Raw genomic sequence first — 27,229 nt, forward strand, 5'->3', positions numbered from 1 at the left:
TTGGTGCAGTCATAGCAGAAATAAAGCGTTTTATAATTTCGCAAAAATACCTGTCTTTAGTCAATGAGGCAGGTCTTAACCCCCCTGCTGTACATGCCACACTGCCGTCACTCAAGGCTTCTTCGGCGCCGGGCGCTGTCCCCTCCGCGCTATTTTCAAATCAAATCCGGCGCCTGCGCTGTTTTGTTCTGCCTGGGGCAGGCACAGTGAGCGCTGCCCGTCTGACCTCAGATGCAGTCTCACAGACTGCGCCTGTGCGGCCACCCAGCTTGTGAATCCCAGCCCCGCACTGTGCATAATGCATAACACACTGTGGAGCTGGGATTCACAAGCTGGGTGGCCGCACAGGCGCAGTCTGTGAGACTGCATCTGAGGTCAGACGGGCAGCGTTCACTGCGCCTGCCCCAGGCAGAACAAAACAGTGCAGGTGCCGGATTTGATTTGAAAACAGCGCGGAGGGGGCGGTGCCCGGCGCCGAAGAAGCCTTGAGTGACGGCAGTGTGGCGTGTGCAGCAGGCGGGTTAAGACCTGCCTCCGGGACTAAAGACAGGTATATTTGCGAAATTATAAAACGCTTTATTTCTGCTTTGACTGCACCAATAACTAAAAGAGCCACCTTGTCAGAATGCAGCATTACTGCTGCACAAGGTGGCTATTTTAGTTTCTAACAGCTGGAGGGGGTGACAGAGTCCCTTTAAGAGGAGACTTTGTGCAGCAGGCCTTCATGGTAAAATAGCTGCTAGGAAACCACTGCTAAGGACAGGCAACAAGCAGAAGAGACTTGTTTGGGCTAAAGAAAACAAGAAATGGACATTAGACCAGTGGAAATCTGTGCTTTGGTCTGATGAGTCCAAATTTGAGATCTTTGGTTCCAACCACCGTGTCTTTGTGCGACGCAGAAAAGGTGAACGGATGGACTCTACATGCCTGGTTCCCACCTTGAAGCATGGAGGAGGAGGTGTGATGGTGTGGGGGTGCTTTGCTGGTGACACTCTTGGGGATGTATTCAAAATTGAAGGCATACTGAATCAGCATGGCTACAACAGCATCTTGCAGTGGCATGCTATTCCATCCGGTTTGTGTTTAGTTGGACCATCATTTATTTTTCAACAGGACAATGACCCCAAACACACCTCCAGGCTGTGTAAGAGCTATTTGACCAAGAAGGAGAGTGATGGAGTGCTACGCCAGATGACCTGGCCTCCACAGTCACCAGAGCAGAACCCAATCGAGATGGCTTGGGGTGAGCTGGACCACAGAGTAAAGGCAAAAGGGCCAACAAGTGCTAAGCATCTCTGGAAACTCCTTCAAGATTGTTGGAAGACCATTTCCGATGACTACCTCTTGAAGCTCATCAAGATAAGGCCAAGAGTGTGCAAAGCAGTCATCATAGCAAAAGGTGGGTAATTTGAAGAACCTAGAATATAAGACATAATTTCAGTTGTTTCACACTTTTTTGCTAAGTATATACCGTATATACTCGAGTATAAGCCGAGATTTTCAGCCCAAATTTTTGGGCTGAAAGTGCCCCTCTCGGCTTATACTCGAGTCACGGTAGCGATGGGGTCGGCGGGTGAGGGGGAGAGGGCGCTGAGGTATACTTACCTAGTCCCAGCGATCCTGACGCTCCCCCTGCCGTCCCACGGTCTTCTGTGCTGCAGCTTCTTCCCCTCTTCAGCGGTCACGTGGGACCGCTCATTAGAGAAATGAATAGGCGGCTCCACCTCCCATAGGGGTGGAGCCGCCTATTCATTTCTCTAATCCAGGGGTCCCCAACTCCAGGCCTCGAGGGCCGCCAACAGTGCAGGTTTTCAGGATTTCTTTAGTATTGCATCGGTGGTAATGTGATCATCTGCACAGGTGATGATTCCAACCCCTGTGCAATACTAAGGAAATCCTGAAAACCTGCACTGTTGGCGGCCCTCGAGGCCTGGAGTTGGGGACCACTGCTCTAATCAGTGGTAACGGTGACCGCTGACAGGAAGAGCTGCAGCACAGAAAACCGTGTGACAGGCGGGGAGCGTCAGGATCGCTGGGACTAGGTAAGTATGTCATACTTACCTGTCCCCGTTCCAGCCGCCGGGCGCCGCTCCATCTTCCCAGCGTCTATCTCCGCTCTGACTATGCAGGTCAGAGGGCGCGATGACGCATATAGTGTGCGCGGCGCCCTCTGCCTGATCAGTCAGAGCGGAGAGACGCAGGGACCGGACGCCGGAACGAGACGCCGGGAGCTGCAATCAAGAGAGGTGAGTATGGCTTTTTTTTTTTTTATTGCAGCAGCGGCACAGGTTTATGTGGAGCATCTATAGGGAAATATGAACGGTGCAGAGCACTGTATGGGGCAGTATGAAAGGTGCAGAGCACTATATGGGGCAGTATGAACGGTGCAGAGCACTGTATGGGGCAGTATGAACGGTGCAGAGCACTGTATGGGGCAGTATGAACGGTGCAGAGCACTATATGGGGCAGTATGAACGGTGCAGAGCACTATATGGGGCAGTATGAACGGTGCAGAGCACTATATGGGGCAGTATGAACGGTGCAGAGCACTATATGGGGCAGTATGAACGGTGCAGAGCACTATATGGGGCAGTATGAACGGTGCAGAGCACTATATGGGGCAGTATGAACGGTGCAGAGCACTATATGGCACAGATATGGGGCAATATGAACGGTGCAGAGCACTATATGGCACAGATATGGGGCAATATGAACGGTGCAGAGCATATATGGGGCACAGATATGGGGCAATATGAACGGTGCAGAGCATAAAGGGAACAGATATTAGGCAATATGAACGGTGCAGAGCATATAGGGCACAGATATGGGGCAATATGAACGGTGCAGAGCATATAGGGCACAGATATGGGGCAATATGAACGGTGCAGAGCATATAGGGCACAGATATGGGGCAATATGAACGGTGCAGAGCATATAGGGCACATATATGGGGCAATATGAATGCTGCAGAGCACTATATGGGGCACAGATATGGGGCAATATGAACGGTGCAGAGCACTATATGGCACAGCTTTGGGGAAATAATGAACAGTGCAGAGCACTATATGGCACAGCTATGGGGAAATAATGATCTATTTTTATTTTTGAAATTCACCGGTAAATGCTGCATTTCCACCCTAGGCTTATACTCGAGTCAATAAGTTTTCCCAGTTTTTTGTGGCAAAATTAGGGGGGTCGGCTTATACTCGGGTCGGCTTATACTCGAGTATATACGGTAATTCCACATGTGTTAATTCATTTTTTTGATGCCTTCAGTGTGAATTTACATTTTTCATAGTCATGAAAATACAGAAACATCTTTAAATGGGCTGCATCCTTTTAATTGGGCAGCTGTATGTTGTTCTCTTATGGAGTGACTGTGCCACTGGATCTCCTGGTCGCGGCACTGGTAGCATGCAGGTGCGCCCACCAGCGACATGCCCTGGCACACATCCCAGTGGTGGGTGAAGCCACCATGACGTCAATGGACGCAGTGCCCAGGAGACCGTGACATGGGTGCACAACTTCCAAAACTCATCAAGAAGAGGATTGAATAATGCCACTCACTGGACGCACACGCAAAAGACCTGCTTATACCAAAATAGGAGTCCATTTATTTGGATGAGGACTTGAGATAAACAAGGAGCTTTGTGGGATAGGAGCTTTTTATATAGGTAGCATGACTCAATATGTCAGAGAGGTAGCCCATGTTTCCACATCACATCTATATATATAATTGTCTAAGGGTTTTTCCGACTGTCTGTCTGTCTGTCCTGGAAATCCCGGCTCTCTGATTGGTCGAGGCCGCCAGGCCTCGACCAATCAGAGACTGGCACAGCATCGACGTAGAAATCCCGCGTCTCTGATTGGTCGAGGCTGCCAGGCCTCGACCAATCAGCAACGGGCACAGCGACGATGATGTCATAAAGGACGTAGACATCTCACGTTTCTGATTCAGCGACGGGCACAGTATCGACGATGATGTCATAAAGGACGTAGACATCTCACGTTTCTTATTCAGCGACGGGCACAGTATCGACGTAGATGTCATAATGGTTGCCATGGCGACGATGATGTCATAAAGGTTGCCTCGACCAATCAGCGACGGGCACAGTGTGCCGCGAATTCTGGAATCATCATTGTCCATATACTACGGGGACATGCATATTCTAGAATACCCGATGCGTTAGAATCGGGCCACAATCTAGTATATATATACTGTATTTACAGGGTGGGAAATTTATATGGATACACCTAAATAAAATGGGAATGGTTGGTGATATCAACTGCCTGTTGGTGGCACATTAGTATATGGGAGGGGAAACACTTTTCAAGATGGGTGGTGACCATGGCGGCCATTATCTATATATAATTGTCTAAGGGTTTTTCCGTCTGTCTGTCTGTCCTGGAAATCCCGCGTCTCTGATTGGTCGAGGCCGCCAGGCCTCGACCAATCAGTGACCGGCACAGCATCGACGTAGAAATCCCACGTCTCTGATTGGTCGAGGCCGCCAGGCCTCGACCAATCAGCAACGGGCACAGCGACGAGGCACAGCGACGATGATGTCATAAAGGACGTAGACATCTCACGTTTCTGACTCAGCGACGGGCACAGTATCGACGTAGATGTCGATGTGGCCCGATGTCATATTCTAGAATACCCGATACGTTAGAATCGGGCCACAATCTAGTCTATATATATAATTGTCTAAGGGGTTTTCCGTCTGTCTGTCTTTCTGTCTGTCTGTCTGTCTTTCTATCTGTCTGTCTGTCCTGGAAATCCTGCATCTCTGATTGGTCGAGGCCGCCAGGCATCGACCAATCAGCAACGGGCACAGCGACGATGATGTCATAAAGGACGTAGACATCTCACGTTTCTGATTCAGCGACGGGCACAGTATCGACGTAGATGTCATAATGGTTGCCATGGCGACGATGATGTCATAAAGGTTGCCTCGACCAATCAGCGACGGGCACAGTCTGCCGCGAATTCTGGAATCATCATTGTCCATATACTACGGTGACATGCATATTCTAGAATACCCGATGCGTTAGAATCGGGCCACAATCTAGTATATATATATATATATATATATATATATATATATATACACTCCAAAAATAAAGGGAACACTTAAACAACAGAATGTAACTCCAAGTAAATCAAACCTCTGTGAAATCAAACTGTCCGTTTAGGAAGCATCACTGTTTGACAATCAATTTCACATGATGTGCAAATGAAATAGACAACAGATGGAAATTATTGGCAATTATCAAGACACACTCAATAAAGGAGTGGTTCTGCAGGTGGGGACTACAGACCACATCTCAGTACCAATGCTTTCTGGGTGACGTTTTAGTCACTTTTGAATGTTGGTTGTGCTTTCACACTTGTGGTAGCATGAGACGGACTCTACAACCCACACAAGTGGCTCAGGTAGTGCAGCTCATCAGGGATGGCACATTAATGCGAGCTGTGGCAAGAAGGTTTGCTGTGTCTGTCAGCATAGTGTCCAGAGGCTGGAGGCGCTACCAGGAGACAGGCCAGTACACCAGGAGATGTGGAGGGGGCCTTAGGAGGGCAAAAACCCAGCAGCAGGACCGCTACCTCAGTCTTTGTGCAAGGAGGAACAGGAGGAGCACTGCCAGAGCCCTGCAAAATGACCTCCAGCAGGCCACAAATGTGCATGTGTCTGCACAAGCGGTTAGAAACCGACTCCATGAGTATGGTCTGAGTGTTCGACGTATGTATGAGAAATATATTAATGGAATATGTAAAATAAAATAATTAAGAATACACAATAAATAAATAAAATATGTTTGGATATTCTGTATGTATAGGTTTTAAAATATTAAAATCTTATAAATATTTGAATAAAGTGAATGATGAATAATTAGTGTGTAAAAACATCAGTGCTAAAAATACATGTATATACGTCAAGGATTAAAACATAACCTTTAATACGATGCTAAAAGGTAAAAACAATACAATCACCATAAGAAAGTGCAAGGTGCATATAGTAAACAAACAACACTAAGCAATTAATGGATGGCACCTGGACTGAATGTGAGGGGTTTTAACCAAGGTTTTAAGACACTAGTCCTTTATTGGACCTGCTTACAAGTAGCTTCCACAATTCTCTGGCTACATGTAATTCACGCTTATTTAACCGTCCGGTGTGCGGTCCTCTATACGGTGCAAACCATTCAAAGGTAATCCACTCATGCACTAGGCTGTGCAGACCATACCATCATCATTTATCATCAGTCCGCATATTAAACCAGCTACAAAATGAGTGTAATTACTCCTTATCACAGATTTACAATGAAACATTTGTATACGACCACAGCCACCGTTACCCTTGAAAGGTTTAATACACCAAACCCCAGCCTGTATCGGGTTAACAATATCCCAGAACCAATCACCAGGCAATCCCTGTTATAGCGTGGACACTCTCCCGTGCCCACTAGGTATTGGCCAAGCAGAGTACAGTACCTCATGACTCCAAAGGATTCATCCTGAAAGAAATAGACTGGCATATATATAGAATGATCTCACCCACCCGGATGCTTATTCTGATACGATCACTGCTCCAGTAACAGCGGTGGATCCCTTCCCCCTTTTCCAGGGGTTGCCTGGTGATTGGTTCTGGGATATTGTTAACCCGATACAGGCTGGGGTTTGGTGTATGAAACCTTTCAGCCCAGGGTAACGGCGGCTGTGGTCGTATACAGATGTTTTATCGTAAATCTGTGATAAGGAGTAATTACACTCATTTTGTACCTGGTTTAATATGCGGACTGATGATAAATGATGATGGTATGGTCTGCACAGCCTAGTGCATGAGTGGATTACCTTTGAATGGTTTGCACCGTATAGAGGACCGCACAGCGGACAGTTAAATAAGCGTGAATTACATGTAGCCAGAGAATTGTGGAAGCTACTTGTAAGCAGGTCCAATAAAGGACTAGTGTCTTAAAACCTGGGTTAAAACCCTCACATTCAGTCCAGGTGCAATCCATTAGTTGCTTAGTGTTGTTTGTTTACTATATACACCTTGCACTTTGTTATGGTGATTGTATTGTTTTTACCTTTTAGCATCCTATTAACCCCTTCATGACCCAGCCTATTTTGACCTTAAAGACCTGGCTGTTTTTTTTCATTCTGACCAGTGTCCCTTTATGAGGTAATAACTCAGGAACGCTTCAACGAATCCTAGCGGTTCTGAGATTGTTTTTTCGTGACATATTGTGCTTCATGTTAGTGGTAAATTTAGGTCGATAATTTTTGCGTTTATTTGTGAAAAAAATGGAAATTTGGCTAAAATTTTGAAAATTTTGCAATTTTCAAATTTTGAATTTTTATTCTCTTAAACGAGAGAGTTAGGTGACACAAAATAGTTAATAAATAACATTACCCACGACTACTTTACATCAGCACAATTTTGGAACCAAATGTCTTTTTTGCTAGGAAGTTATAAGGGTTAAAATTTGACCAGCGATTTCTCATTTTTACAGCAAGATTTACAAAACCATTTTTTTAGGGACCACCTCACATTTGAAGTCAGTTTGAGGGGTCTCTATGGCTGAAAATACCCAAAAGTGACACCATTCTAAAAACTGCACCCTTCAAGGTACTCAAAACCACATTCAAGAAGTTTATTAACCCTTCAGGTGCTTCACAGCAGCAGAAGCAACATGGAAGGAAAAAATTAACATTTAACTTTTTAGTCACAAAAATGATGTTTTAGCAACAATTTTTTATTTTCCCAAGGGTAAAAAGAGAAACTGGACACCAAAAGTTATTGTACAATTTGTCCTGAGAACACCGATACCACATATGTGGGGGGGTGGGGGGAAACCACTGTTTGGGCGCACGACAGGGCTCGGAAGGGAAGGAGCGCCATTTGACTTTTTCAATGCAAAATTGTCTCCAATCTTTAGCGGACACCATGTCGCGTTTGGAGAGCCGCTGTGTGCCTAAACATTGGAGCTCCCCCACATGTGACCCCATTTTGGAAACTAGACCCCCTAAGGAGCTAATCTAGATGCATAGTGAGCATTTTGAACCCCCAGGTGCTTCACAAATTTATCCGTAAAAATGAAAAAGTACTTTTTTTTCACAAAAAATTTCTTTTAGCCTCAATTTTTTCATTTTCACATGGGTAACAGGATAAAATGGATCCTAAAATGTGTTGGGCAATTTCTCGTGAGTACATCGATACCTCATATGTGGTCACAAACCACTGTTTGTGCACACGGCAAGGCTCGGAAAGGAAGGAGCGCCATTTGACTTTTGAATTAAAAATTTGCACCAATCATTAGCGGACACCATGTCGCGTTTGGAGAGCCCCTGTGTGCCTAAATATTGGAGCTTCCCCACATGTGACCCAATTTTGGAAACTAGACCCCCGAAGGAACTTATCTAGGTGCATAGTGAGCACTTTGAACCCCCAGGTGCTTCACAAATTGATCCGTAAAAATGAAAAAGTACTTTTTTTTTCACAAAAAATTTATTTTAGCCTCAATTTGTTTATTTTCACATGGTCAACAGGATAAAATGGATCCTAAAATGTATTGGGCAATTTCTCCTGAGTACACTGATACCTCACATGTGGGGGTAAACCACTGTTTGGGCACACGGTAGGGCTCAGAAGGGAAGGAGCGCCAGTTGACTTTTTGAATTAAAAATTAGCTCCAATCGTTAGCTGACACCATGTCGCGTTTGGAGAGCCCCTGTGTGCCTAAACATTGGAGCTTCCCCACATGTGACCCCATTTTGGAAACTAGACCTCCCAAGGAACTAATCTAGATGTGTGGTGACCACTTTAAACCCTCAAGTGCTTCGCAGAAGTTTATAACGCAGAGCCGTGAAAATAAAAAATCATTTTTCTTTCCTCAAAAAATATTTTTTAGCCCACAATTTTTTATTTTCACAAGAGTAACAGGAGAAATTGGACCCGAAAAGTTGTTGTCCAGTTTGTCCTGAGTACGCTGATACCCCATATGTGGGGGTAAACCACTGTTTAGGCACACGTCGGGGCTCGGAAGGGAAGTAGTGACTTTTGAAATGCAGACTTTGATGGAATGGTCTGCGGGCGTCACATTGAGTTTGCAGAGCCCCTGATGTGCCTAAACAGTAGAAACCCCCCACAAGTGACCCCTCTTTGGAAACTAGACCCCCCAAGGAACTTATCTAGATAAGTGGTGAGCACTTTGAACCCCCAAGTGCTTCACAGAAGTTTACAATGCAGAACCGTGAAAATAAAAAATCATGTTTCTTTCCTCAAAAATGATGTTTTAGCAAGCAAATTTTTATTTTAACAAGGATAACAGGAGAAATTGGACCCCAATAGTTGTTGCCGAGTTTGTCCTGAGTACACTGATACCCAATATGTGGGGGTAAACCACTGTTCGGGCACACGTCGGGGCTCGGAAGGGAAGTAGTGACTTTTGAAATGCAGACTTTGATGAAATGGTCTGCGGGCGTCACGTTGCGTTTGCAGAGCCCCTGATGTGCCTAAACAGTAGAAACCCCCCACAAGTAACCCCTCTTTGGAAACTAGACCCCCCAAGGAACTTATCTAGATATGTGGTGAGCACTTTGAACCCCCAAGTGCTTCACAGAAGTTTACAACGCAGAGCTGTGAAAATAAAAAATCATGTTTCTTTCCTCAAAAATGATGTTTTAGCAAGCAATTTTTTATTTTCACAAGGGTAACAGGAGAAATTGGACCCCAATAATTGTTGCCCAGTTTGTCCTGAGTATGCTGGTACCCCATATGTGGGGGTAAACCACTGTTTGGACGCACGTCGGGGCTCGGAAGGGAGGGAGCACCATTTGACTTTTTGAATGCAAGATTTACTGGAATCAATGGTGGCGCCATGTTGCGTTTGGAGACCCTTGATGTGCCGTAACATTGGAAACCCCTCAATTCTAACTCCAACACTAACCCCAACACACCCCTAACTCTAGCCATAACCCTAATCACACCCCTAACCCTAACACACCCCTAACCCCAACACACCCCTAACCCTAATCCTAACCCTAATCCTAACCCTAATCCCAACCCTAACCCCAACACACCCCTAACCCCAACACACCCCTAACCATAACCCTAACCACAGCCTAATCTTAACCCTATTTCCAACCCTAGCCCTAATTCCAACCCTAACCCTAAGGCTATGTGCCCACGTTGCGGATTCATGTGAGATTTTTCCGCACCATTTTTGAAAAATCCGCAGGTAAAAGGCACTGCATTTTACCTGCGGATTTACTGCGGATTTCCAGTGTTTTTTTGTGCGGATTTCACCTGTGGATTCCTATTGAGGAACAGGTGTAAAACGCTGTGGAATCCGCACAAAGAATTGACATGCTGCGGAAAATACAACACAGCGTTTTATTTTCCGCACCATGGGCACAGCGGATTTGGTTTTCCATAGGTTTACATGGTACTGTAAACCTGATGGAAAACTGCTACGAATCCGCAGCGGTCAATCCGCTGCGGATCCGCAGCCAAATCTGCTGCAGATCCGCAGCCAAATCCGCACCGTGTGCACAAAGCCTAATTCTAACCCTAGTTCTAACCCTAATTCTAGTCGTAACCCAAACCCTAACCCTAAGGCCAGGTTCACATTGCGCTAGCAGCAGCCCGTTCAGCACATACGCTAACAGGCTGCTGCTAGCGCAAGTGCCGATGTTTGCATCGCGCTAGCGCAGATAGAGCATCTGCTAGCTCTTATCTGCGCTAGCAGTGACGGACCCGGAAACGCTGCAGCCCGCGTCTCCGGGTCCGTCACTCAATGACGACACATCCCTAGCGTACGCCCATTGTGGGCGTGCGCTAGTGATGCGTCCGACATTGCTGTCAATGGCGGCCGTAACGGACTACGTTACACCGCGTTTATGCCGTGGTGTAACGTAGTCCGTCTAACGGACTGCTAAGACGCAGTGTGAACTAACCCTAACCTTAGCCCTAACCCTAGTGGGGCAAAGAAAAAAAAATGTTCTTTATTTTATTTTTGTACCCAACCTATGGGGGTGATAAAGGGGGGGTTTATTTATTATTTTTTTTATTTTGATCGCTGTGATAGAACCTATCACAGCGATCAAAATGTACCTGTAACGAATCTGCCGGCTGGCAGATTCGGCGGGCGCACTGAGCATGCGCCCGCCATTTTGGAAGATGGCGGCGCCCATCGAACAGAAGGACAGACACCGGGAGGGACACAGATCGGTAAGTATGAGGGGGGGGGGGGTGATCGGACAGCGGGGGGGAGTGGATAGCGGGGGGGCGGACAGGAGGACGGAGGGGAGCGGAGGAGAGCCTTTGACAGGACGGAGGACCGGAGGGGAGGCGATCGTTGGTGGTGGGGGGGGGGGGGGTCAGATCACGATCTCCAGCCATGGCTGATGCCATTGCAGCATCGGCCATGGCTGGATTGTAATATTTCACCAATTTTCATTGGTGAAATATTACTATCGCTCTGATTGAAAGTGAAACATCACTTTCAACAGGTAATCAGAGTGATCGTAGCCACGGGGATTGGGGGGGGGGGTGAAGCCACCCCCCTGGGCTAAAGTACCACTCCCCCTGTCCCTGCAGGCCGGGTGAAATTACAGTTAACCCTTTCACCCGGCCTGCAGGAGCCCAATCCGGCCATGACGCATATGCTGCGTCACAGGTCGGATTGGCACAGGTTTTCATGACGCATACGGTGCGTCAAAGGTCGGGAAGGGGTTAAAGGTTATGTTTTATTCCTTGACGTATATACAAATAATTAATTGGGTTATACCACAGGCTGAAATTAGCTAAAAATACATGTTGAATAAACCAGAATGTAAACATACTGGTGAATGGTCAATAAAATTTATATATAGGGTACCATCAGTATTTTCTCTTTGCAGTACCTTTTCATTGATTTTATGTTTGTAATATGTATGTAATAAGGTTTGAACGTTTGATATCTTACCCTAAGGCCGGCGTCACACTCAGCGTATGCAAATACGGTCCGTATATTACGGCCGTAATACGCTGAAAAGTCCCGAAAATAGTGGTCCGTAGCTCCTCCGTAGGCAGGGTGTGTCACCGTTTTTTGCGCATGGCATCCTCCATATGTAATCCGTATGGCAGACGTACTGCGTGTTTTTATCGCAGGCTTGCCAAGCCGACATACGCCTATACAAGGGATCCATGTGTTAAAAAAAAAATAAAAACATATATACTGTCTATATATATATATATATGTCAGTAGACACACATATATATATATATATATATATATATATATATATATATATTATTCCTTCATACAGCGCGAGATAGCAAAAAGCCGGTAATTCAATTACCGGCTTTTGCTTTCTCCTTCCTAAACCCGACATGATATGAGACATGGTTTACATACAGTAAACCATCTCATATCACCATTTTTTTTGCAGGCTATTAATATCTGCCCTCAGTCACTGGCTTTACTACTCTGGCGGAGAAAATTGCGCGGGAGCCCATGCCAATTTTTTCCGCCATTTAACCCTTTATTTTAAGAGCTAGAACGGCCAAATTTTGCAGATACACACTACTAACATTAGTAGTGTGGATTATGCAAAAAAAATGGTGATATGAGATGGTTTACTGTATGTCGGGTTTTAGGAAGGAGAAAGCAAAAGCCGGTAATTGAATTACCAGCTTTTTGCTATATCGCGGCTGTATGAAGTAAGAATATATATACATATATGTGTCTCACTGACATATATATATATATATACCTATTCTATGTGTACACATTTATTCTACCTATTCTACTGTAAGCTGTCAGTGTGATTTTACTGTACACCGCACTGAATTACCGGCTTTTCTCTCTAACAGCGCTGCGTATTTCTCGCAAGTCACACTGCTGGTCCGTGTGTAATCCGTATTTTTGGGGCTTCCATAGACTTTCATTGGCGTTTTATTTGCGCAATACGGTGACAAACGCAGCATGCTGCGATTTTCTACGGCCGTAGAAAGCCGTATAATACTGATCAGTAAAATACGGCAGATAGGAGCAGGGGCATAGAGAATAATTGTGCCGTATTTTTTGCGAGTTTTACGGACGTAGTTTCTGCGCTCTTACGTCCGTAAAACTCGCAAGTGTGACGCCGGCCTTAGGGAGTTTTCTCATTTATCGTTTCTTTTCTGTAAAGATAAATGAGTCCATCTGGACCAAGGAATTTACCATTGGGAAGTGATGCAAACACATCTGTTATTTCCTCCTGAGAAATCTCATTATTGAGAGAAGCAATTTCTTCCATACAAAGGGTTGGGAGTTGGAGGAAGGTTTGGATGATTTTTCTCTACTTGTTTGGACCAGTAGGTGGAGAGTCAGGGAGAGAGTATAGGTTAGATAAGTTCTCTTGAAACATTTTAGCTATTTTAGGGTATGTGTCCACGTTCAGGATTGCATCAGGATTTGGTCAGGATTTTATGCAGGTAAAATCCTGACCAAATCTGCACCTGAGGTCACTGGCAGGTCACCTGCGTTGTCCTTGCGTTGTTTCTGCAATGTAAGGACATGCTGCGTTCTTAAAAGACGTGCCGCATCTGCGTTTTCGCGGGTCTGCCGCATGCGTCTTTTAATGCATAGTGGAGACGGGATTTCATGAAATCCGCTCCACTATGCTGTAACATCTGGACGCTGCGTTTTTGACGCTGCAGCTCAACGCAGCATCAAAAACGCAGCGTTTCCTGAACGTGGAAACATACTCTTAGTGGACCAATACAACACCGTCCCTTTACTATCCCCAAGAGTGTATATTGATGATGGGACTCTTTCCTCTCTGAGTTGTCTCACTAAAAGCGAGTGAGATTTATTTCCATTTTCACAATTAGGGATGAGTGGACCTGTGGAAGTTTGGGTTCTGGTAACCATCCTGAACTTTATTCCAAAGTTCGGTCCGCTTACCAGAACTGTACCTGAACTTGAACCAGAACTCTCTCTATCTTTCTCTCTCTCTCTCTGTGTGATTTTCTGGAAGTTAACTGATAATTTGCTTTGCAATCTGTTTGGCATGGTTTCATGTACTGATAACCTTTCCACTGTGTCTGAAAAAATAACATAGAAATCCCCTTTAATGACCCAGGCAGTTTCGCACACCCATTATTTTCATATAGTAAATATGAACAGTTGCCAGTGTTATATGTAAAGTAATTGATCTTAGGTTTCTTGGTTTAATAATGAAGACATTTGTGTTTTAATATCCCTGCAGGGAGAATGCCAACAGCAATTCCCTTGCTAGCATAAGCAATGGCAGCCTGGACTACCCGATGACCCCGGTAGGTTGTTATACTTGCCACATATTTAGTGCGGTATGGGCTACTGCTCATAGTGAGAAAACTTCACTTCTGGAGATAACTATAGAAAATATCTATATAATAGAAATCATGTAATATGGTATTGAGAATGTCAATTTTATTACATGGTTAAGTTGTGTTTTTCCTTTCTCAGTGTCAGTTTGTGCGAATAATTTTTTCAGCTGCATGTAGCGTATCTACTAGGGTCACTTCCGTCTGTCTGTCTTTCTGTCTGTCTGTCACAGAAATTCATTGGTCGCGGCCTCTGTCTGTCATGGAAATCCAAGTCGCTGATTGGTCGTGGCAAAACACCCACAACCATTGCCATGACCAATCAGCGATGGCCATAGTCTGGCAGCGAAATGGCCACTGCTTTACTGCCCTACAGTCAGCGCTGAGCGCTCACACAGGGTTAATGCCAGAGTTAACGGACCGCGGTGTAATGCACTCCGTTAACGCAGCTATTAACCCTGTGTGACCAACTTTTTACTATTGATGCTGCGTATGCAGCATCAATAGTAAAACAATCTAATGTTACAACTAATAATAATAGAAAAAAAAAGGTTATTCTCACCCTCCGACGTCGCCTGCTGTCCTCGGCGGTGCAAGCGGCAGGTTTCGGTGCCAAGTATGCTATGCAAGAAGGACCTGCCATGACGTCACGGTCATGTGACCGCGACATCATCACGGGTCCTGCGCTCATACCAACCCTGGGACCGGAAGCTGCCGCGTGCACCGCACACAGGCGCCAGGACTTTAAGGGGCCTTCGGAAGGTGAGTATATGTTTATTTTTTATTTTAAGTCTATTTTAACCACGCTTATAGTGCCCACATTGCTATATACTACGTGGGCTGTGTTACATACTGCGTGGGCTCTGTTATATACTACATCTCTGTGCTATATACTATGTAGCTGGGCAATATACAACATGACTGTCCAATATACTACGTGGCTGTGCAATATTCTACGTGCTCTGTGCTATATACTACGTAGCTGTGCAATATACTATGTGGCTGTGTCGGTTCTGTTATATACTACGTCGACTGCAATATACTAGATGGCTCTGTTATATACTACTTGGCAGTGTAGTATACTACGATATACGACATGGCTATGTTATATACTATGTGGCTCTGCTATATACTACGTGGCTGACCAATATACTACGTGCCTGTGCAATACACTACGTGGCTATGTTATATACTACGTGGCTGTGTTATATACTACGTAGCTCTGCTATATACTATGTACGCTGTGTTACATACTACGTAGCTCTGTTATATACTACGTTGGTTGTGTTATATACTACGTGGCTCTGCTATATACTATGTGGCTGACCAATATACTACGTGCCTGTGCAATACACTATGTAGCTGTGAAATACACTACGTGGCTATGTTATATACTACGTGGCTCTGCTATATACTACGTGGCTGACCAATATACTACGTGCCTGTGCAATACACTACGTGGCTATGTTATATACTACGTAGCTCTGCTATATACTACATACGCTGTGTTACATACTACGTAGCTCTGTTATATACTACGTCGGTTGTGTTATATACTACGTCACTATGCAGTATAGTACGTAGCCTGTGCTATATACTACCTACATATTCTAGAATACCCAATACGTTAGAATCGGGCCACCATCTAGTATTGTATATTAGACAAGTCACATTGTGCAGAAACTGATAATTTAATTTTATATCTTCAAGTAATAGAAAAGTAACAGAAACCTACGTGTCACTTACCAGGTCACAAAACGTCAGGCTGTATTTTTAGTCACTGGCTTCTCTTTATCTCTCAGGCATTGATAATACTAAATTCTTATGTAATCTGTCTTTTGCTTTTTCCTCTCTATGTATCCGTATGGTTCACTGACTGCTGGATTTTACTTGCTTAACTTTCATTACTTTGAATATAACGTGACAGGTAAAGCGAGGCCGAAGACAGTCCGAAAACCTCTCTCGTAGATATTCCTCAAGGCGTAGCAGGGACAGCCGCATATCAGCTGGGGAAGTGACTGAAGCGGTCACTCTATTTGAGGTTATCAGCATTGGAAAAAGAGCAATACAGGTACGTTCAGGAGGTCTTTTGCCCAACCCCATATTTTTGTAATTGCGGCACTGAGATCATCTGTTAAGTGATGCACAGTTGTGTTGTCGAGCAAGCATTCTGGCTGATGTAGAATTGTTATCAGCCGCCACCTTCTACTATTCTTGACACTGCTCTGGTCCTGTTCTGTGAATTGTGACTAGATGGATGGCTCTAATGTTTGCTAGGTGATCCAGTGTTTGCTCACTTCTCAATGTAATGTTAATAGAATAGGTGGCATAACCGAAGAAGATGGTCTGAACTGCACAGGGTGCCAGTTCCCTTGGAGCTAACCACTGAGCTCTTGTAGAACCGTAGGAGATAGGAGTGAGGAACTGCACACTGTAAGGAAATTACAGATGCTTAATTAAAATGTATTCAGAATAGTTCAAATCCATAAATCAGACTGTAGTCGGTATAGAAATAAGTAACGTTTCGGTACATGCTCTTCATCCGATGTGTAAGTAGTGAGCACTGTGAACACACGAGACGCAATACTAAGTCCCGATTTGCATTATTTTGGGGGAAGGCCACCCCATACCCTTAATTTTTCTAATTTGTGAACAGTGACCACTGCCTACTCGTCGGATGAAAGGTATTACCCAAAACATTGCATACTCCTATACTGACTACAGTATGAGTTATGGATATGAGATATTCTGAATGCATAAGGGCTCTATGTGCCTTACGTTGTTCTGCTTCTTACTCCTATCTACTGTACTTCTCCTTGTAAGTCTACGAGACCCAGAGCAAGGCCCTCTTTGATTTACATTGGGAGCTTGTGACTGTTACCTGTGATATCCTGTCAGTCAGGAGCTGCGCTCACAAGATGGTGGAACAGAACCGAAGTGGCACAGGGAAGAACAGAAGATGGCAGCTGGTAAGTATATTATTATAGGAAGGGAACAGACCTTAGGGACACCACTTCGGGAGTAAAGAAATAAAAACTAAGCACTGGAATGGGGCTTTAAGCCTTTAACGACCAATGACGTTTATAGTATGTCATGAGCAGGTATCAGTTCCCACATCATGACCTGTTATACACGTCATCTCATTGAGCTATTACTGTGTGAAAGCACACAATGACAGCTCCGTGCTGACATCTAGAGATTCGGGGACACATTTTACCAGTCCCTGCTCTCTGATTGCTGTGGTCGGTCAGTTAATCTGACATATCAGCACTTCCCTGCATGATCACCACCGGGAGCTCTGCTAAGCTGACCCCCGAACTGTTGTGGTAACAGACAGGGCCAGTTCCCACACCGCCCCTGGCTGATTAAACCTCCAGATGTCATGATCTATGGCGATCACAACATTTAGAAGATTGTGAGATGGGGGTGGGAGAGGGAGTCCCTCTATCGGCCCACCTGTGACAAAATCATGGGAAGCTGATGTTTGTCATGGCACCCGGAGGTCAAACAATGACTTTCTGGTGTGCCAGGTATGGTGGCCTGTGAGACCCAGCCAGCCATGGTGTATTACAATGCATGAGACCAGTGATCAGAATAATAAAAGTTGAAGTCCCATAGAGGGACTGAGTAAAAAGTAGTAAAAGAAGTTAAGAAAAAGATTGAAAACATTTAAAAAAACAAACAAAAAACTCCCCCCCCCCCCCAAATTAAGAACAAAAAATATGACACCAATAAATTCACTGATTTATATAAAAACAAAAATAAAAAAGTACACATTTGGTATTGCTGCATCTGGAACGAGCCAATATACAGTGGGGAAAATAATTATTTGATACACTGCCGATTTTGCTAGTTTTGCCACCTACAAAGAATAGAGAGATTTGTAATTTTTGTCGTAGGAACTCCCTCCAAAGACTTTCTATTGGGTTTAGGTCTGGAGACTGGCTAGGCCACTGCAGGACCTTGAAATGCTTCTTATGGAGCCACTCCTTAGCTGCCCTGGCTGTGTGTTTCTGGTCATTGTCATACTAGAAGACCCAGCAACAGCTCATTGCTCTTACAAAAAGAAGAAGGTTGTTGGCCAAAATCTCGCAATCCGTGACCCCCATCCATCCTCCTTTCAATACGGGATAGTCATCCTGTCCCCTTTGCAGAAAAGCACCCCCAAAGTATTATGTTTCCCTCACCATGCTTTACAGATGGGACAGTACTCTTGTGATTGTACTCATCCTTCTTCCTGCAAACACATCAAGTGTTCTATTCTGGTCTCAGCTGACCCCACGACCTTCTCCCATGCCTCCTCTGGATCCTTTAGATGGTCATTGGCAAATTTCAAACAGGCCTGGACATGTGCTAGCGTGAGCAGGAGGACCTTGCGTGTCCTGCAGGATTTTAATCCATGATAGCATAGTGTGTTACTGACGGTAATGTTTGAGACTGTGGTCCCAGCATTCTCCAGGTCGTTAACCAGGTCCTCCCGTATAGATTCCTGACTTTTCTCAGTATCATGCTTACCCCTTGACGCGAGATCTTGTGCTTCTTCCATTTTCTAATAATTGAGCCAAAAGTTGTTGCCTTCTCACCAAGCTGTGTGCCTATTGTCTCCTGTCTACAATTTGGTCCTTAGACAGCTCTTTGTTCTTGGCCATGGTGGAGAGGTTGGAGTGTGATTTATTGAGTGTGTAGATAGGTGTCTTTTATACAGGTAACGAGTTCAAATAGGTGCAATGAGGTAATGAGTGCAGAGTAGGAGGGCTTCTTAAAGAAAAACTAACAGGTCTGTGAGAGGCAGAATTCTTGCTGGTTGGTAGGTGATCAAAAACTTATTTCCTGCAATAAAATGCAATTTAATGATTTAAAAATCATATGATGTGACTGGTTTTCATTTTAGATTCTGTCTCCATTTGCTGTAAGTGGGAAAACTTACAAAATTGGCAATGTATCAAATACTTATTGTCCCCACTGTATAAAACTGTCAAACTACCGTATTTTTCTGACCATAAGATGCACTTTTTTCCTTCCAAATTTGGGAGGAAAGTGTGGGTGCGTCTCATGGTCGGAATGTAGCATGTGGGGAGGGGGCAGCAGCGAGTGGGATCGCACTGTGATCCCACTCACAGGAGGCAGAAAAATGTCCCAGCTGCCCAGAATCCAGGGCTGGGGAAACCAGTGGTCCCCATGATTAAAGTGCAGTGAATATTCATTAGCCGCTTCCCCGCCCGCCTGTCAGCTGAGCAGTGAGCGGGAGCAGCACATGAATAGTCCTTCACTGAGACACATGGTTTCCCCAGATTCCTGCAGCAGCTGGGGAGGTCTGTGTGTCTGGAGGAGGAGGGAGCAGCAGCAGGGGCCGGAGGGGACAAGATCGCTGCATACCTGCCTGCCAGGGCTGTGCTGGATGGATGCTGAGTTCTCCAGTACAAGGACCTGTGTGATGTCATGAAGAGGGCGGGCTGGAGCATCACATAGCAGCACAGAGCCCTCCCTCTTCTGATGTCATCACATGTCCTTGAGACTCCCCACTAGAATCTGCTGGCTTCCTCTTATGACCTGTGCTGTGGAGAGGCAACAAGAGGGAGGGCTCTGTGTGTGCAGTCATGGGATGCTCCATGTGGCTGGCTGGCTGCCACAATTAAAAGGTTAGTCTTTACAACACACAATAAAGCACTCTGCCACTCCTGTGGTGAACTATAACTCCCAGCATGCCATAGGATCTACAGGACATGCTGGGAGTTATAGTTCTCCCATGGGATCTTAAGCAGCACTCCAGTGTTATTTTTCAGTGCTGGAGTGGTACTTCAAATATAAGCCCTGCGCCCCCATTCTTATACTCACCCTCCAGCGTCTTCCTATAGTACTTTACAGACACCACACTGGTGCCGCAGCACCATCTTCTACCCGTAGCTTCCAACATAATAACATATTATTCTATATAATAACACCACATGTAATAGTATGTTATTAAATTTTACCACTTTTTTTTTTTTTTTTGCTTCAAATATTTTTTTTCCCTATTTTCCACCTCTAAAACCTGGGTGTGTCTTATAGTCTGAAAAATACAGTGAATATCGCAAAAAAAACTATGGTTTTTCATTGTACTGCTGGAAAAAAAATGTGGAATAAAGCATGATCAAAAAGACAAAAATAAATAAAAATCATATTTCTGAAAACGTTATCTTGTCCCACAAAAAACAAGCCCCAATGCTGCTCCATCAGTGGAAAAATAAAAAAGCTATAGCTCTCAGAATACAACACTGCAAAAACAATATTTTTAAAAAAAAGTTATTGTGTAGAAAGGACAAAACAAAAAAGTTATATAAATGTGGTATTGTTATAATCATACTGACCTGAAGAATAAAGTTGTCTTATTACTTTTACCATGCAGTGAACGACCCTAAAAAACAATAACATAGTGTAATAACATAGTTATTAAGGTTGAAGGAAGACTTTAAGTCCATCTAGTTCAACCCATAGCCTAACCTAACATGCCCTAACATATTGATCCAGAGGAAGGCAAAAAAAAAACCATGTGGCAAATAGTAAGCTCCACTTTGGGGAAAAAATTCCTTGTCGACTCCACATACAGCAATCAGACTAGTTCCCTGGATCAACGCCCTATCAAGGAATCTAGTATATATAACCTGTAACATTATACTTTTCAAGAAAGGTATCCAATCCCCTCTTAAATTTAAGTAATGAATCACTCATTACAACATCATACAGCAGAGAGTTCCACAGTCTCACTGCTCTTACAGTAAAGAATCCGCGTCTGTTATTATGCTTAAACCTTTTTTCCTCCAGATGTAGAGGATGCCCCCTTGTCCCTGTCTTAGGTCTATGATTAAAAAGATCATCAGAAAGGTCTTTGTACTGTCCCCTGATATATTTATACATTAAAATAAGATCACCCCATAGCCTTCGTTTTCCAAACTAAATAGCCCCAAGTGTAATAACCTATCTTGGTATTGCAGACCCCCCAGTCCTCTAATAACCTTGGTCGCTCTTCTCTGCACCCGCTCTAGTTCAGCTATGTCTTTCTTATACACCGGAGACCAGAACTGTGCACAGTATTCTAAGTGTGGTCGAACTAGTGACTTGTATAGAGGTAAAATTATGTTCTCCTCATGAGCATCTATGCCTCTTTTAATGCATCCCATTATAGCGCTCCATTCCTCCTGAGTCTCGCTGTATGGCCAAATAGTTCTGTACAACCACGTATGGGGTATTGCCTCGTTCACAAGAAATTGTATAACAAATTATGTGGTAATTTTTAAAGTAATGTAATTGTTTTTTCTTCACCGCTCAATGCTATGAAATGTTATGAAACACAGACCATCCATACGCTCACTGGACCGCTAGATGATTTCTACTGCTGTCCTGAGACCTCAGAGGCTCTGCCAATGTGACATGGCAGCCACAAACCATTCCCAGGCAAATCTGTTTGTTTCAATTCCTAAAGGGTTAATATACTTCTCGAAATGTGGTTTTGAGGACGTTCAAAGGTGCAGTTTTTAGAATGGTGTCACTTTTGGGTATTTTCTGCCGTACAGGCCCCTCAAGGTCCCTTCAAATGTGATGTGTCCATGAAAACATAGGTTTTGGAAATTTTGTTGGAAAAATGAAAAATTGCTGATAAACTTTTAGCCCTTCTAACTTCCTGACAATAAAAATATGTTTTGAAAATGATGCTGATGTAAAGCAGACATGTGTGAAAGTTATTTATTAACTATTTTGTGTGGTGTAACTGTCTGATGTAAGGGCATAAAAATTGAAAATTGCAAAACTAGTAGATCAGGCATATCTATATATATAATTGTCTAAGGTCCGCTTCCGTCTGTTTGTCTGTAACGGAAATCCCGCATCGCTGATTGGTCGCGCCTGGCCGGCTGTGACCAATCAGCGATATTGGGGCGGGATTTAAACACCGCTTCACTTTTTACTGTTGATGCTGCCTATGCAGCCTAGGTGTCATGTATTTCATGGAGCTCCTTTGTAGTCTGTTGTAGATGACTGGATTAAAGCCTATCAGGAGGACAGGGATGCAGCTCTACTTGATCTCATTACTTTCTATATTCAGTGCTCAGGATGTCAAGGTAAGCGCAGTCATCTAATGAAATGATATATAACTGATTGGCGGGCAAACTAAAGGGATTTTATGTAAAGAAAAATGAATCAGTCATACATTAAACACCACTTTAAGGGATCATTTTCTAACACCGTTTTTTTGCCATTTATGTTTTTTCAATTAAGAAAAATAGGAAAAGGTTTTCATGTAGCACTGCATGTAATTGTTTAAAAGAAATTTCCCTCTACTTTGTTTTCTCCACAAAAGTGTTGGCAAAGTACGACTGGCTCAAACGAGTGTCCTTTAGTAGCTGCCTTCTATTGTTTTAAACAACATTCGCCAGCTTATAGAAAAAAAATCTTCTGCAAAATAATGTATATGGTTTATTTACACAAAGACCCCTTAAATATTAAGAACAGTATGTATTAAAGCGGTTGTATAGGACAACAACATTGATGACTTTCAATTGAAGTGAAACAGAGCTGAGCTGTAGTAAAGGAGAACATCCACTTTAGGGTATGTTCACACGTTCAGGATTTCCATCCTTTTTTTTTCAGGACAGTTTTTTTAAAAAACTGCAGCTCTTGGCAGAAAACGCAGGTCCTTTTTTTGTCCGTTTTTGATGCGTTTTTTGATGCGTTTTTTGATGCGTTTTTTTATGCGTTTTTTTATCCTTTTTTTACTGTGTGTTTCCTAGGAAGCTTTTTAGGGCTAAAATGGCTGAAAATACCTAACCCTACCCCTAACCCTACCCCTAACCCTACCCCTAACCCTACCCCTAACCCTACCCCTAACCCTACCCCTAACCCTACCCCTAACCCTAACCCTACCCCTACCCCTAACCCTAACCCTACCCCTAACCCTAACCCTATTCTAACCTTAGTGAAAAAAAAAAAAAAAAAATTCTTAATTTTTTTTATTGTCCCTACCAATGGGGGTGACAAAGTGGGGGGGTGTCATTTACTATTTTTTTATTTTGATCACTGAGATAGGTTATATCTCAGTGATCAAAATGCACTTTGGAGCGAATCTGCCGGCCGGCAGATTCGGCGGGCGCACTGCGCATGCGCCCGCCATTTTGCAAGATGGCGGCGCCCAGGGAGAAGACGGCCGGACGGACACGGGGACGCCGGGTAAGTATAAGGGGGGGAGATTAGGGCACGGGGGGGGCATCGGAGCACTGGGGGGGGGCATCGGAGCACGGGGGGGGGGCATCGGAGCACGGGGGGGCAGCCACACTCCGCCCACGCACTTCCGCCCGCTCCCCCGCACTTCCTGCTGCAGCGGTTCTGCACATCAAATCGCAGTAAAACCCGCAGATATATTTTTGATCTGCGGGTTTTACTGCGATTTTGACCTCACAATGGAGGTCTATGGGTGCAGAACCGCTGCGGTTCAGGAAGAAGAATTGACATGCTCCTTCTTTTTTCCGGGAGCTATTCAGCGCGTCTTTTTTTTTACAATTTCCGGACCATGTGCACAGTGTGTCCTGTTTTCCATAGGGTACAGTGTACTGTACCCTGCATGGAAAACAGCTGCGGAACCGCAGCGGCAAAACCGCCGCGGTTCCGCGGTAAAAAACGCACTGTGTGAACATGGCCTTACTGTGTGTAGCTTTATTCTGGCTTTGTACATTGTGCTCTCCCACAGAGTCTGCGAACACCTGAACGTTGGGACCACCACTGATCTGAAATTGGTGACTTACTTTTACCCTTTCTTGACATATAACTTACAGTTACATCATGTGTCATGACCCTGACTTTGATGTAGCTCGCACTCTGAGCCTGCTTTTTTCCCGGGCGCAGCATTTAACACGTGCCCGCAGGGGGATGCATCATTCCACACTCTCATCAGTTTGTTCCTGACATGATCCCTGGGGAGCTAATGGGTTGACATGAGAGTCGAGGGTGTTCCTGTCATGTCGATTCTTCTATGAAAGCCATTGTTTTCTCTATACATAATACTGATGCAGTCTTGGTCAAAAGTGTTGGCACCCTTGAAATTTTTCCAGAAAATGAAGTATTTCTCCCAGAAAATTATTTTAATTACACTTTTTTTAATACACGTTTTTATTTCCTTTCTTTGTAGTGTAACGGCACAAAACAAATTGAGAAAAAAGGCAAATTGGACATCAAATCATCCCCTTTTTCCCTTTTAAAAATAATGTAATTAAGAAAAATACACATATTTGGTATCGCTGCATTTCAGGTTTAGGAAAATGGCAACAGAAGCAAAATTGTTTTTAAACAAATTTCCAAATTTGTTTTCACCACTTAAATAAAAAAAAACTATACATGTTTGGTATCTGTGTAATCATACTGACTTGGAGAATCGTATAGCTGCCAGGTCAGTTTTACCATATATTGAACATGGTAAACAAAAAAACAAAAAACAACTTTTTTGCAATTTCAATGCATTTTTTTCCCACTTTCCAGTGTATCAGATGATTAAAATGAATGGTGTCATCCAAAAGTACAACTTGCCCTCCTAAAAAATAACCCCTCGTATTTTTATGTGGACAGAAAAATGAAAAAGTTATGCATCTTGGAAGAAGGGGACGAAAAAGCAGAAAATAGCTCTCATGAAAAGGTTAAGAATAGGTAATTAACCCCTTCCTGACATAGGATGTACCAGTATGTCCTATGTTGAATGTGAGTATACAGAACAGGCTGAAGAGCTGATACTATACCATACACTGCAGAAGCTGGCTATCCTAGACAGCCAGCACCTGTATCACAACTCTGTTGTCAGATTACCCAGGGCCACTGGCTCCTTCCTTGTCCCTAACGCTAGTGGCACGCGAGCTATCCCTGTTCCCCGGATTACTTCTGATGGTGAAGATACCGGGGCCACGTACAGAGCTAAACTCCTGATTCAGCCCTATATCTGTCCCCCAACTCCACCCAGAAAAATAGGGAGTAATAGTGTTTGTATTTACACAAACCAGATTAACAAGGGAGGAAATAGAGGGATAAATGAAAATAACAATCATACAAATATGCACTCACAGACAACAGAGAGAGGAACACCAGGGGAGACAAGGAAGGAAAACCAAATAGGAGAGGATGATTAATTGCACATAGGAAACAGCAATCAACAGTCACAGATCAACATTCCAAATGCCTCTACCAACAACCAACACTTCCACTCCACACCAGGCAGTATAAGACTAACACTGGCAAACCAAATTGCCAGAGGCCAGTATATATAGGAGAGGCAAGCAGGAAAGCTTCTGGACTTCTAAGCTGAACAGTTTAACCCCTGCACTTAACAGAACAGAAATGTGCATCAAATAATATGAAGGAGAAGTGCTTCTAATCAGTGCAGGAGTATGTGAAATCAGATGCTGCGGTGTTCTGGCCCCTCTTTGTCACGGTAAACGCGTGACAACCTGTCTCTAAGAGCATCATTTGGAGCTAGCAATGATCTCTGCTGTTTAACTGCTTAATAGCCTGTATAAATCTCTTACAGCAGCATTTGAGTGGCATGATCCTGGTTGGGTGCTGTTCACAGATTTTCTTTTCCCAATACAAAAATAAAAAATGTAAAAAATAAATGTACTTAGTATTGAAATTCTCGCAAAAGTTAGATCTATCAAAATCTAAAATTATTTCATCCGTATAATAAACATTGCAATCAAATGAAAAATCATAACACCAGAATTGATGTTTTACCATCACTCCACCTCCCCTAAACAATCAAAACATCCTATGTAACCCAAAATAGTACCAAGAAAAACCACAGCTCGCCATGCAAAAACAAGTCCTTTTACAGGTTCATCAAAGGAAACTTTTTTTTTTCCTGCAAACAGCCACCTTATCTTTACCGAAAAGACAAGATCTCCAAAATGGAAGACTAGGAAGAGATTTTTTAACACTGAGTACGCTCTCCAACCTTTAAGACGAAGGACACTACAAGGGGAACAATGTTGCTTGAAGCACGAGCTAAGCAACTGGCAGGGTAAAGTGAGGCAGAACAGAGATACTTACCTACCTGAGCAATCTGGTGTACGAGATCGGCCAGCTCTGAGACTGAGGTGCCTGAAAGGATGCCCTGGCACAGTTGTTTGGACCAGGCAGAAACTGCCTCAATACCCAGTTGGCTTTGAAGACCAGTCACAAGGCCAAGCTAGCATGTCTCTCTGTCAGCTACAGCTCACATTTTAACTAGCCACTCACTAGCAGCATACTAGACTCTGCACAGCATCCAGTAGACTGACACTTCTCGGGAACACAGGCCCTGGTCCTTAGTTATTTTTAGTTAAAGCCAGCCAGGTCCGTCTAATCAACACCTGCAGTGTGAAGTTTGCCCACTGGCAAAGAAATTAACAGTCTATAATGTTAAGGGTAGTTTAATTTTAACATTGAGAGATAGATTATCAAAAATAAAATCCAGAAAATCACATTGTATAAATTACCCGTTTAAATTTTTCACTCTTTGTTTCATTGCAGCCATTTGGTAAATTCAAAGAAGTTCATTTTTGTCTCATTAATGTATGCTCTGCACCCCATCTTGTCTGAAAAAAACTGAAATGTAGTACTTTTTGCAAATTTATTACAAAAGAAAAACTGAAATATCCCATGGTCATAAGTCTTCAGACCCTTTGCTCAGTATTGAGTAGAAGCACCCTTTTGAGCTAGCACAGCCATGAGTCTTCTTGGGAATGATGCCATAAGTTTTTCACACCTGGATTTTGGGGATCCTCTGCCATTCTTCCTTGCAGATCCTCTCCAGTTCCGTCAGGTTGGATGGTGAACGTTGGTGGACAACCATTTTCAGATCTCTCCATAGATGCTCAATTGGGTTTAGATCAGGGCTCTGGCTG

The 27,229-nt window shown here is 43.9% G+C and overlaps 1 protein-coding gene across 2 annotated transcripts in view; it reads left to right on the top strand.

Annotated features, from left to right (window-relative positions):
* LOC138670479 (cohesin subunit SA-2-like) overlaps positions 1-27,229 on the top strand; it is a 164,072-nt gene that overhangs the window by 17,875 nt on the left and 118,968 nt on the right. For both annotated transcript variants that reach the window (XM_069757868.1, XM_069757869.1), the window contains exons 3-5: positions 14,243-14,309; positions 16,267-16,410; positions 22,336-22,432. In XM_069757868.1, coding sequence (XP_069613969.1) covers positions 14,243-14,309; positions 16,267-16,410; positions 22,336-22,432 — 308 coding nt within the window. The remainder of the gene's footprint in view (positions 1-14,242; positions 14,310-16,266; positions 16,411-22,335; positions 22,433-27,229) is intronic.

This window comes from Ranitomeya imitator, chromosome 3, assembly GCF_032444005.1.
Source record: "Ranitomeya imitator isolate aRanImi1 chromosome 3, aRanImi1.pri, whole genome shotgun sequence".
Lineage (NCBI taxonomy): Eukaryota > Metazoa > Chordata > Amphibia > Anura > Dendrobatidae > Ranitomeya > Ranitomeya imitator.